We start from the raw sequence: 12,946 nt of genomic DNA, 5'->3' as shown, positions 1-12,946 counted from the left end.
TGAACACAAAGCCCGGCAAGTACAGAGTGTCATGGCTCAGTGTGTCCATTACCACATGATGGCCTTCTCTGTGAGCGAAGGTGACTTGGGAAACATGGGACTTCCTGTCTTTAAATGCTGTAAAGGCATTTTCCAACATAAATAGATCAACCAAAACACTGCGGAGACACCACATGTTTTTCAACATCAGTGAATCTAGGGACATTGGGATTTGTCTTCCCAGGGGGCAGTGTTTCTGGATTCATCTGAACCAAATGAATGTATACACCTAGAATCTGGCTGCTTAGTTCTTCTGAAACACTAGGCAATGGACTGCCCTTTGAAAACTGCTGAATATGCATAATAAATATTCCTTCTCAGCAGACCTGGCAGATCAATAGAAGGGATTTTCCATCAAGAAGATATGTATCATGGTTACAATGGTGTGTTCTGTGAGGGATATCAATCAGCCTACAAGATGGAGGATTAGTGATATATTTAGCGAGGATTCGCTGTTAGAACTGATCGGCTTCTAATCTGTGATGCATTGTGTGTTTAATATGTTATTATTCTAGCGGGCGTTCACTTTCTCTGCAGTTTTGGGCTAGCCTTTGCTCCTTGTATGCATTAAAGAGCCTTGGGCACACATGGCTCTGGTTATTTTTTCTTGGACCCTTTTGATAGGTATTAACCATTGCATATCTGGAAAATCCTACAAGGCATGCTTTTTTTGGAGATTCCCCAGTCATCTAGACATCACAATTGGGCTGATGTGTACATGTCCTCTACCAGACCCCGATATTATTTCAGATCCCAGACTAAATGAATCAGATGCAACCCTGCAGCCCTGACGCAGGACTCAAGAGCTTGCATGCATATTTGCCCTCTGTGTATCTTACTTTAGTAGATGGTCCCCTATGTAGTCCCCCTTTGGTAGATGGTCTCCTGTAGTCCCCCTGTGTAGGCCCCTTTCCATGTCCTCCTGTGTAGTATCTCCTTAGTTTATGGCCTCCTGTGTAGTTTCCTACTTAGTCCCCAGCCCCCTGTGTAGTACCCCCTTAGTCCATGGCCTCCTGTGTAGTTCCTCTTAGGCAATGGCCCTCTGTGTAGTCCCCCCTTTAGTCCATGGCCCCCTGTGTTGCTCCCCCAGAGTTGATAAATAGAAGAAAAAAAACTCACCTAAGACACCCTCCCCCATTGCTGCAACTCTCCTCTTTTGTTTTTGGCACAGACAGCGTGTTACAGACTCTGCTTGTGCCAGAAGTCCCGGCCACCCAACAGTGTCCTGGGATGGCCCTGCAGCTCCACATCACTCATAAGCCCACTGGAGAATGGCCTGGTGGGCTCCCAAGTGATGAGCAACTGAAGTGAGATTATATGTGGGCGGTTCGGATGGCCGTGGGCACCCAGGACCGCCTGAATAAGCCCGCATTATAATAGCCCATCCCTGAATGCAAGAAGAAACACCTAAGTTCAACTCCCCATCTAGTTGGCTCCGCGCTTCTCTTCTGCAGATGCCAGCCAGGACCTCATGCATTGGCACCCAGAGCAGAATATGTTGGCATTAAATAAGTAACAGGAATCAGTGATTTTTGGTAAAACTCAGAAACATTATGGTTTTTGTTTTGTTTACCATAAAACACATTTGTATGTTATGTCGATGTGTGTAGACGCTGGAGAAGCCTTGTAGGGTGGTACGAGCTGTCTGTGTCCAGAGATGGATTCTTACCTTTAATGTCAGAGTAATTTAGCAGTGAGACGGCAGAAGATCTCAGGGGCCGGAATTAGTTCAGTTATGAGCCGATGACCTGTGGCGATATGACAGGGCGGAATCACAGGCAACATCTCCCACAACCCAGGCCTATTCCAAATGGGATTTCTTTTTTTCATTATGGCAAATCATAAAAAAGGGCAAGTGGTTTATGAGAGGAGACAACAATCTCCTGAGCCTTGTATACTGCGCTCTACAATTCATAGGGCTCTGAAGATGATGTCGGTAAAGATCCGCTCATCTCGGGTCACGCAACCTTGTCTGCCTTATTTATGGCTGTTGTGACCAGAAAGATTTCTGACATAAATGATCACTATATATCAGTGGATGACCCTGCATGGAGACTCGCACCGACACACAAGGGGCATTGTGATACATTAAATCATTATTTAACCCTCCATTTACTACACGATTGTGTATTGTTTTATAATATTGACCAGAGGAGTAGAAAAAAACACCATCAAATTATCAATTACAATTCCATCCGGAGAAGCCAGAGTCTTATGGTAGTCCATCCCCTGCTATTTCTATTGCAGCAATATTAAAAAACCTTTCATTCAATCTATAGACGAGCCCCTGTATGAGTTTATTGGATTGCTTCTCTGCAGATACGCCGGGCGTAAGCAGATACAGTAGCGGTGCGCCCGGGGACTGAATTACTGTAGAACATATATAACAGAAGGTGCAGACATCGGTGTTACCCCACACAGCCTCGTCGATCAATTCTTCCCTTGTCAGCGCGGCGTGTAAATCTATAAGCTACAGTAGATCCATACATCTATTTTTTTTTCCTCAGGATCAATTGGCCAGGTGACCATAATAAATCTACAGCCGGCTTTTGCGTTTTACCATAGTGGTAAAGAAATGTTTTTATAATTCCCTTTTATTACATTTTACCAGGAAGGAAAATAAGAGGATGGTGTAAAAGTTGATGAAAGGAACAATATAATATGGAAATCTATTTTAGTGAAGAGTCGTGAAGTCCTATGTACCCCATAGCAGTCCTTTCCATCTAACATCTCATGGGGAGGGGTGAATATTAACGCTTAATGGTCACATTGGTAGAATGCTGGGCGTACCGGTATCCTGGCCTATCCCTAGGCACCCCACTGGACTTACTAAGAGGCGCAGAAATGTACACTCGCTCCAGACCAGGTGTAGATTTCTGCCATGATTATCTACCACTAGATCTAATCAATTAAGATTTCCCGATCGGCACCACGGCGTAACTGTGCTGTCTGCTCATTCTATCACCGCCCGGTTTCTGAGATCCCTCCCCCCAGCTTGTGCTTATGCCAATGTCTGGTTTGGTGCACCGGAGGCGGGCCCTGCACCAATATGTTTTTGTCTGTTTGTTAGCCACAGCAGCGTGCAAACTGCACAGTGTGAACAACTGTTAGTGGGGTGCTAGCTATTTTTTTTAGCTTTTTATGCCTGATGACGTCAAAAGTTTTTTTTATAATGTCAGCGAATCTTTACTTTTGACTTTACTCTTGACTATCATGTAATACAGACAAATGAATGGTTTTCCTTTTTTTACATTTTAGTCAAATCTATTTTTATTTTTTCTAATGGTTAATATAGACCAACTTAGACCAGACAGGGTAGAGTGGCGGGGGACAACGACATTTACTAGGGAGTCTAATGTATGCGACTAGCATAATGTGGATTAGTGTATATTTTGTTCTAATATATTGTGTGATATAAAGTTGAAAAAAAAATTGCAAACAAATTCACCTGGTAATGACATGCGCCTGCACCAGATTTTGTGACTTTTTAAAAAGTTACAAATGCTAAATTAGGCACAAAACCCAGATAAAGCAATTTTTGGGGTGAATACTCAAAACAAAAAAAAAGTTACTTCTAAAAAATATTCACCCGTCAAATATTGGTTCATAAATCGAACTTGGATCAAAATCGGGTGAAAAATCCAGTTATTTACCTAAAATAGGCGCAAAGCCTTTAATAAATTTCCTCCATTGTGTTTTCTTTTCATCTCTAGTAAAGAAGTAATCTCATTTTTGTGGGGTGATAAAGTCAGTGGTGGGTTCCCCTACCCTGTATAGAGGATTAGGAGAGCTCTATGGTATTTGGTGCTATGTTGGGATGACATCACTCCGGAATATATTAATCTGCAGAAACCCAACAAAAACCAGAACAGTTTTTCCTCAAGGTCATCATGTAAGTGCAGCGGGTTGGTGAATACGGAAATCCAGAGTACGAGCGGCTTCTGTAATTGAATTGGAGCAGTAAGTAGAGCGCTGATGCGGTACAATTATTGAGAGCGCTATTTTAATAAATTGTCGGGGTCAGTGTGAGTGCAGAGGTGTGCGGTGGGCATGCTTGACCTACCGCAGCAGGATCTGGAGGGGATTTTATTTTATTGCTGATGAGAATCATAAATCTTGGGTTTGGGAAGAACATCTCAGCAAGTTGCAGTAAGGAACAAGACATTTTCATTATCCTGTAAATGTGCAACCTCATCTAAGCCGGCTGTGCGTCTCCTAGCAGCGGAATAACACCGCTATTGAGAGAGCAAATTGTTTGTGTCTGAGCTTGTGCCGGGAATTCTCTCACACTTCCTGCACCCTTCTGTTCTCCTAAGTGTCTCAGACAGAAGAGGTGATAGACTACCTGTGATGGATGGGGGCCATCTTGTCACTGACTGAAGCCATTGGGAGGTGGGTTATAAATGCCTGTGTTTCATCTGGACTTTTTCCGATTAAATGTAAAGCGCCTGATTAGTCTTTATCTAAAAGTAAGATTCTACCTGGACTAAAGTTGGGTAGTGACATCTAGTCATATATGTCTGAAGATTAAAGGGGTACTCCAGTGAAATCTCTTTTTATTTCAAATCAACTGGTGACAGAAAATGCCAGAGATTTGTAATTTACTTCTATAAAAAAAAAAAAAAAAATCTCAAGTCTTCCTATACTTATCAGCTGCTATATGTCCTGCAGGAAATGGTGTGTTCTCTTTAGTCTGACAGTGTTCTCTGCTGCCACCTCTGTCTATGCCAGGAACTGTTCAGAGCAGCAGCAAATCCCCATAGAAAGCCTCTCCTGCTCTCCAAACTGGAAAGAATAAATCACTTCCTGCAGGACATACAGCAGCTAATAAGTACTGGAAGACTTAAGATTTTTTTTAAAGAAGTAAATTAAAAATCTCTGGCACCAGTTTTTTTTGCTGGAGTACCCCTTTAAATGCATCCAAGGGGGTAGTTTCACATGATGGATACCAGATAACTGTAAACCTCTGTGTATCTGTATAGAATGCCATAGTCTACCAACATAAAAACTGTAGCCAAAGTCTGGAAAGGAGGTTTTTGGTGTTTGCAGTTTTGTTGCAACAATCATTTGTACAGGAGTAATTAAAGGAAGGGCAGCCATGTTGGTTTTCATGGTGAATTCCTGTTCAGTGACAATATACTTAAAGAGTTATACCCACCCCCTTTTTACCTTGCACATTTCTTGAAGATTGCTCCACTTCCTGGTTTCCTCAGTGGGCGGCTCCTTTACTGTGATTGGTCCTCTTCACCAGCAGCACTAGGGCTGGTATCAGAACTGCTGGCCTGTACTCTGCTGTTCTGTGTGGAGCTCAGCTTCACCAACTCCTGACAGCTCCACAGTGCTGGGAGCTGTCATTGTGATGGATTACTGCAGAGTTAAGGTTACTGGCAGAGGAGTGCGTATACACACTGATGAACGTCCCAGATGTGACCAGGGAGTCATCAGCCCGGCCACTGCTGATAACACAGAGGTGGCCGGGGACATCAGAGGGCCTAGCAGGGAGCCAGAGCTAAAAAAGGAATAAGAACCGATTGAAAACGTTCTCAACTTTCAAATGCCTAATGTTTTAGATAGTTATGCAGTTGACTATGAAAAAGTTGCACTTTTGCTATAATGGCCTAACCATCCTTTCTCTGCGCTTCTATAAATTCCTATAGTATAACTTCTATTATTTTTTTCTGTAAAGCCGAAGAAAATGGACAATTGAAGGCGTTACTGTCATTAATACAAATCATAGACATAGCCCTACATCTAACAGACATTGGTGTCTATGGGTGTGTGTGTGTGTGTATATATATATATATATATATATATATATATACACACACACATACAGTATATATAAAGAGCGATGGAAATACCTGGTAATAGATTTTCCTCATTGAGCTTCACAGGGAAGATTTAGGTGTCTGAGCGATCACTAATGTAGGACGCTTAGTATGGATATTTTTTTTCCATTCACTCGCAGCAGCAAACATCTGGATGCTGGAACTAAAACCTTGTGTTATCCCGGATCTCTGACATTATTTGCAGTTGTCAGCACAGTAGAACATCAGTTGTCATCAGATTATTCGGAATAAGATCATCATTCATAGGCAGAGGCAGTAATTTATGTTGGGCCCCTACTTATAAGAGTCAGCGGCGGCTCACGTTACTGTTCTCCATGGGAAGACATGCCCCATCCTGCTGTGCGGCTCTACAACAAACACTATGGCATTGTTACCTGGGTCTTTGCAGCTAAGCTTATCAATTGTTTGTCAGATAAACCACAAACACCGGGAGTGATGAATGGAATCTTAATGGAATTTACAAATGGCAGAATGCTTCCATCTTTCAGCCGAGTAATGCTGATCGTGTCAGTCACGGTGTCATAAATATACCCAAGGCGCTCTCTCATTTATTGAAACCACAAGAAAGGTGTCTTACCTAGACGGGACAAGCGTTCTCATGCACAATACGAAGTGTAGGATATAAGTGTTAAGGTAGTTTTTCCCAAATCATCCAAAATAAAACAAAAAAATAATAATATAGTCTGATGCCAGTCGGTTCGAAAATACATTTGTTATAAATATACAGTATATATATATATATTTTTTTTTTTAAAGGAGTAGTTCACCCAAATGAAATTTCTTTCAAATCAACTGGTGCCAAAAAGTGCCAGAGATTTGTAATTTACTTCTATTAAAAAGAATCTCCAGTCTTCCAGTTCTTACCAGCTGCTGTATGTCCTGCAGGAACTGTTGTATTCTTTCCAGTCTGGAGAGCAGAAGAGGAGAGGACAGTTCCTGATATGGACAGAGGTGGCAGCAGAGAGCACTGTGCCACACTGGAAAGAATACACCACTTCCTGCAGGACATACAGCAGCTGATAAGTACTGGAAGACTGGAGATTTTTTTTTTAAATAGAAAATTACAGATCTCTGGCACCAGTTGATTTAAAAGAAATTTGTTTTCTGTTGAACAACCCCTTTCATTTATGTTGTACAAAAGATGGCCACTAGAACCATGGACAATCGATCCATTGAAACTCAATACATTCCTTATTTGAAGAGTAATATGGATTAAAGCAAGGCCGAAAGAAATTTTGAAAGTGAAAGATGAGAAAAACAATAAAAAGCACAACATGTAAATGAGCATAAAACTGATGGAGCCATCTGCAGTGATACAGTGTGACTACAGTGTTATTCACTATTAGAGATGAGCAAATTTACAGTAATAATGAAGTGCTTAGTTATCTCTCTAATCCGCTCATCAGCCGGCTTCTGTTTAACGGACTGGCGCTCCTCCCTGGGTGCTGGGAAAGATGTATCCAGTCCTGGAAAACTAGGAGAAGTTCCCAGTACTGGATCCAGCTTTTCCCAGCACAGAGGGAGGAGCGTTAGTCAGTTAAACAGAAGCCGACTGATGAAGTGCTTCCTTATTGACGTAAATTTGTTTATCTCTGTTCATAGTGTTGAGCAAGTATTCAAATGCTCAAAAAAAAATGTAAATCTAATTTTTGTATATTTTGTGAAGGGATGAATAGGAATAGGCTTCTACAATACACATTAGAACTCCAGCGGGATGCGGTCTATTGCTGGAGAAATAACTAACGGCCGTTTGTCTGTGAGTTATTGAAGGTGTAAACACGGCCATCTTTACCTGAGCACCAAGCTCGATCGTGCACTCCAATGCTTGATCAAGCACTATTGTTCACTTGTTTTAATTTTATGGCTGATAAACCTGTGAAGACTAAGGGCCCTATTCCACCGGACGATTATCGTTTGCATAATCGTTAACAATTAACGATCTCAAACGACCGCTATTGTGATAGACCTGAAAACGTTCACTCATTTCCATGGAACGATAATTGTTACTTATGATCGTATTTGCCAGTTGTTTCTTCGCTATTTATTTGCGATTGCGTTCGTATCTATTGCGAACGACCAAACAATGTCTTATTCAATGCGAACGATTTGCGAACATTTTGCGAACGAGCAACAATAAAAATAGGTCCAGGTCTTATAAAGTGATCAATGATTTCTTGTGCAGCTGTTAATCGTTAACTGCATTTCAACCGAACGATTATAGTTTAGATTCGAACAATTTAACGGTAATCTGAACGATAATCGTCCGGTGAAATAGGGCCCTAAGGCTATGTTTACACACAGTAAAGTGATACCAAAATACGGCCGTAATTGTGAATGAAAATAAAACAAAGAGCGAACAGGTGAAAGAAAAACAGCAGTTTTTTTTACAAAAACAGGTCGTAAATAATAAGCATGAGCACATTATTACATTGAGAATACAGCCATATTTATCACTCAAAATTGCAACCATATTTTGGTAATATTTTACTGCATGTGAACATAGCCTTAGGCGGATATTCTATAATTGTATGCATTTTCCTGACCAGTAACTCATCTTTTTTATCCATTAGGATCACAGAGACGCCGACTTATTCCAGCTTTATCACTTGATGCAACCTCTCCTGTAAGAAAGCCGGCCAACAGCCCTGGAGTCCGCTGGGTGGATGGACCATTACGTAATGGACAGCGAGGCCTAGGAGAGCCATTTGAAATAAAAGTCTATGAAATAGATGATGTGGAGAGGCTACAACGCCGCCGAAGCGAAGACGGCAAGGTATATCGTTTCCTATTGGCTTTAAAATGACTTTATCCTCCAATACAAGTCAATGATTTTTAGTGGAACATTTTTGAAAAGTATTGGCTGTTATTCGGCATTTGAATACTGCTGGTCAAAGAAGTTGGAGGCCATAGGCTGTATCCATGTTTACTAGGTCTCCCTAGGACTGCATCCAACTTCATCAGCCATCAGTATTCAAATGCCGAAAGATCAGACTTGAGCATGCTCCAATTGCGCCCATCTCCGACGAACAGAAAAACAGCTTTAAAGTCTTGGTCACTAAGAGTCTCATTTCTCTAGTGTTCACATCTGGTTGTTAGGCTAAGTCTATCTATAGGAACAGTTATATTGGGAAAAACCACAGGAAGTGGGTGTGGGGCTTAACATGTGCTATGTTTAGTAGAGAAAGCAATAGAACCTAAAAAATAGGCGCGGTACCTGCAAGCTGAGCCAGTCTGCCTGTGCACATTTATTCACTCTTTTCTAAAAGGTAAATCAAGGCTTCCCTCTTATTTCTAACCATCCATAATGCCCAGGGTAACTGTACTTTGTTCTCCTGCTTCTGTGTATCCACAGTGCCGTACTGTGATCTTCCCTTCCCCCTCTCCTTAGCAGCAGCAACTGTAGTTCAGTGCTTAGTGTAACTCCTTCTCTGCATGTGGAGGGTGAAGGGGTTACTGATGTCCTGGCTTTGCAAGGTGCTGTGAAGGAAATAGTGGCACAGCAATCTATTGTTGTGTATTCTGTAAATCATCAGCAAGAGAGAGGGAGTGCTAGCCACATTGTCAGATATAGGAGTATATGCTGTGCTGTGTGTATATTGTGGGCAAATAGTACATTCCTTGTCCTGTCCACGGAAATAAATAATAAAAAAAAAAAATATTAAGATAATGCACCATGGAGGCAACATTTAGGGGCACAGTAAGTGTCAAATTTTAAAAAAAATGACAGGCACAATTTAAAAGGGAACTAACAGCAGGTTAGATCAATCTAACCTGCTGATATCTCCCTATTGTGCACGGGGCAGTGAGGATGAAGGTACTGTACGTCTCTTACCCTCCTCGTCTGTGCTGATCTGGTGCAGTTAGCAGTTAATCCTTGGTCCGGAGCACTGCTCTCCCACAGAGCACTGATCCGGCCCGCCAGCTCCATTGATTACCATTAGAAGGAGCCGGCCATCTCAGCGTTATGGAGGCGGGGCATGCTCCTAACGGTGCTCCGGACCGAGGATTACACTGCTATGAGCACAGGAACGGCACCAAGCAGGAAGGTAAGAGACATAGCATCATCCTTAGTGCTCTGTGTGCCACAGGGGGCTATCAGCAGGTTAGATTCGTCTAACCTGCAGATAGTTCCCCTTTAAGTTAGAGGTGTGTGTAGCCAAGCATCTGAAGGTGACACGTCCGTATGTTGGGGAATATTTGCATATTTAATTAATTAATTGCAATGGATAGTCTTGACCAACTAAATTTAATTGTCTTCAAATATTTTTCCATCAGACGGTATCGCGGTTTAGTTCAAAGCTGAAGATCCTTGAACATCGCCAGCAGAGAATTGCCGAGGTCAAAGCTAAATATGAATGGCTTATGAAGGAATTAGAGATCACCAAGCAGTACTTGATGCTGGATCCAAATAAATGGCTTAGTGAATGTAAGTCATTTCTGATTAGCAAATTTCTTTTTCGTTTCTTTGTGGAAATAAGAACCATTGCAGGTTTCTATGAGCCTCCATACACCTGCGCGCTACCGCAAATAAAGCACCAATCGTGTGGCAACAACCCAAAGCATAAAATCACAGAGATATAAAAACAGGCAATTAAAATGTGAACTGTGCAAACGGCTGTGAAATGATTATTGGTGCCAGATGTCTCAGAAACTGCTGATCTTCGGGGATTTTCGGGAAGCAGCCTGCGATGTATAGAGGACGCTATGCGAAACATCCAACTGTATTAGCCAAGAACAGGAGAATAAGGCTACACTGAGCGCCATGCCTGGCCGAGCAGTCTGGCTATCGGTTACAGGATGCAGATGTTAGGATCACAATTTAGCATAAACCATAGAAATCAATTGACCATGTTTTGTCTGTGGGTTGTCCAGAGTGGCTGTCATAGTGGCGGTATGCTGGGAGGAGTGCTCCCTTAATTTAAGATGAGCAAACTTCGAGCACGCCCAAGTTCATCCAAACCCCAAGCATGCGGCATTTGATTACCAGTGGCTGAAAAGTCTGCCTAGAAAACATGGATAGGGTCATAGCTTGTATCCATGTTTTGCAGGACTCCCTAGGGCTGCGCTTAACTTCTTCAGCCACTGGTAATGAAATGCTGCTCGCTCGAGCTTGAATGAACTATGGGTGTGCTGGGGGTTCAGTCATCTTGCTGGAGTACCCCTTTAACTCTTTTAGAATAGGGTAGAATGTAAAATTCCCATCTTTACGATGAACCCATGCCATGAAGAATTTAAAGTATTCCGCTAGCAAAAGTGACCCACTTAGCTCTAGGAAAGTTCTGTAGAGTGGCCCCTGTGCGCATGTATATCCAGGTACTGTCTGTAGAATTTTGCCTTGTTCACTAATATGTGGAGTGATATAGTTCTATTTTAACCCTTTATTACTTTCTTTCAGTTGACTTGGAACAAACCTATGAGGTTGACTCCCTGGAATATTTGGAAGCACTGGAATGTGTGACGGAACGTTTAGAAAACCGAGTCAACTTCTGCAAGGCTCACCTTATGATGATAACCTGCTTCGATATTACATCAAGGCGGAGGTAAACCTGGAGGGTAGAGGTGAAGCTAGTGACCACAAAACAGACTTCCCCCTTCCCCCTCCCCATCAGTTCATTTACCCTCCGTACAACATCCAAAGACTTTGGAAAGAAGACAACCAAGTGGGCAATGTAACGTCAGAACGTGACAGAGAATGTGAACAAAAGGGCTGGGAAGACAATGTCGGCGAGGATAAACGTATCTGCTAATTATGTTCTGAAATTCTAAACTCTAAACAGACAAAGGTCAGCAGCAAACTGAAGAGAGCACTTTGAGAAACTTTAATGGTAACTTTTGTATATATAGAGACTGGTAGCAGAACTGAACTTTTTCCTCCTTTATGAGTATCGGTGGACAAAGAACGAGGGACTAAACGCTTCAGAAGTACTGTACGCCACAGAAGAGTCTAAAAGGAGACTGAATAAGTGCCTTGAAACCTTTAATATCCAAACCTGTATGTTCATACTTTCTTGTGTACAGATGGTGCTAGTCACGAAATAAGAAAAAAAAAAACAAAAAACAAAAAAACATCACTTTTATTTTTTAACGTATTTGCAGCTTGTTTTCCCCATTGTGTATTATCTTAACTCTGACTTGCCGTTTTGAGTACTTGTGTTTGTTGCAATGTTTTATTGATCAGTACAGCTTATGACTATGCGTGACCTGTCTGTTATCAATGTGTGGACATTTTAAGGATTCACATGGTCAGTACCTGGTAAAAGGGTATTTTTTTGTGACAGTTACTGAAGATGAACAGCTTGTGTATGCATGTTTAGGTATACAGTATTAAATGTACAATGGGCACAGCTCCATACAGTATTAAAAAAAAGAAATGTTTTCTAGTCTTATTTGACGTGACTTGTCCTAAAGTTTGAATTTAAAAAAAAGTGGGCATTTAGTTTATAAAATTTTAAAAAGTTACTGTCATTTTGAAAAACTTTTGACATGTCACACAGACACATTGATTGGTTTGATCTGGGTGTTCTGACCCCCATTGATGGTTAGGTAGAGCTGGGAGAACCCTACCTTACCTGACACATTGCAGAAGTTGGGCTCTCCGGTAAGGCTGATTATCGGCAACTAGTATTACTAGTATTTGGTCAGTAATCATTCCATGTTAAAGTGTCAGTGATCAGCCGGGGAGTCGGGAAACATCGCACCTTGGCTGATCACATCTTTCGAGCAGGCCTGAAAATCATTTTTTATCAGCTACTCATTTCCTTGTGTAAACAGACGTGTGGCCGATGGCAATGAATTTAATGGCTGCATAAATGATACAGGGATTGTTCGTGCGGCCGGCAGCTTGATTAGTTATGCTGTTTCAAGGCAATGCAGACGAGTGTTGATCTCTCTGATCAGCACTTGTTTGCTTCTGTAGATGGCCACATATCGAGAAGTCTAAAGGGACCCTTAGTTTATGAAGTCCGACTCCTGCAAGGAGATAGGGAGAGAAGAACTCACCCTTGTGCTTCTTTCAGCTGTATGTAGTACTTAGTAGGAGTCTGAACATACAGACACCA

At 41.8% G+C, this 12,946-nt stretch overlaps 1 protein-coding gene across 1 annotated transcript in view; it reads left to right on the top strand.

Moving 5' to 3' along the window:
• KIF26B (kinesin family member 26B) overlaps positions 1-12,272 on the top strand; it is a 236,632-nt gene extending 224,360 nt beyond the window's left edge. The window contains exons 13-15 of the mRNA XM_069954389.1: positions 8,459-8,661; positions 10,164-10,314; positions 11,284-12,272. Coding sequence (XP_069810490.1) covers positions 8,459-8,661; positions 10,164-10,314; positions 11,284-11,432 — 503 coding nt within the window. The 3' untranslated portion in view covers positions 11,433-12,272. The remainder of the gene's footprint in view (positions 1-8,458; positions 8,662-10,163; positions 10,315-11,283) is intronic.
• The last annotated feature ends 674 nt before the right edge of the window (positions 12,273-12,946 follow it).

Source organism: Dendropsophus ebraccatus, chromosome 15 (assembly GCF_027789765.1).
Source record: "Dendropsophus ebraccatus isolate aDenEbr1 chromosome 15, aDenEbr1.pat, whole genome shotgun sequence".
Classification (NCBI taxonomy): domain Eukaryota; kingdom Metazoa; phylum Chordata; class Amphibia; order Anura; family Hylidae; genus Dendropsophus; species Dendropsophus ebraccatus.
The sequence above is the reverse complement of the archived record's forward strand: the minus strand, read 5'-3'. Positions and strand labels throughout refer to the sequence as shown.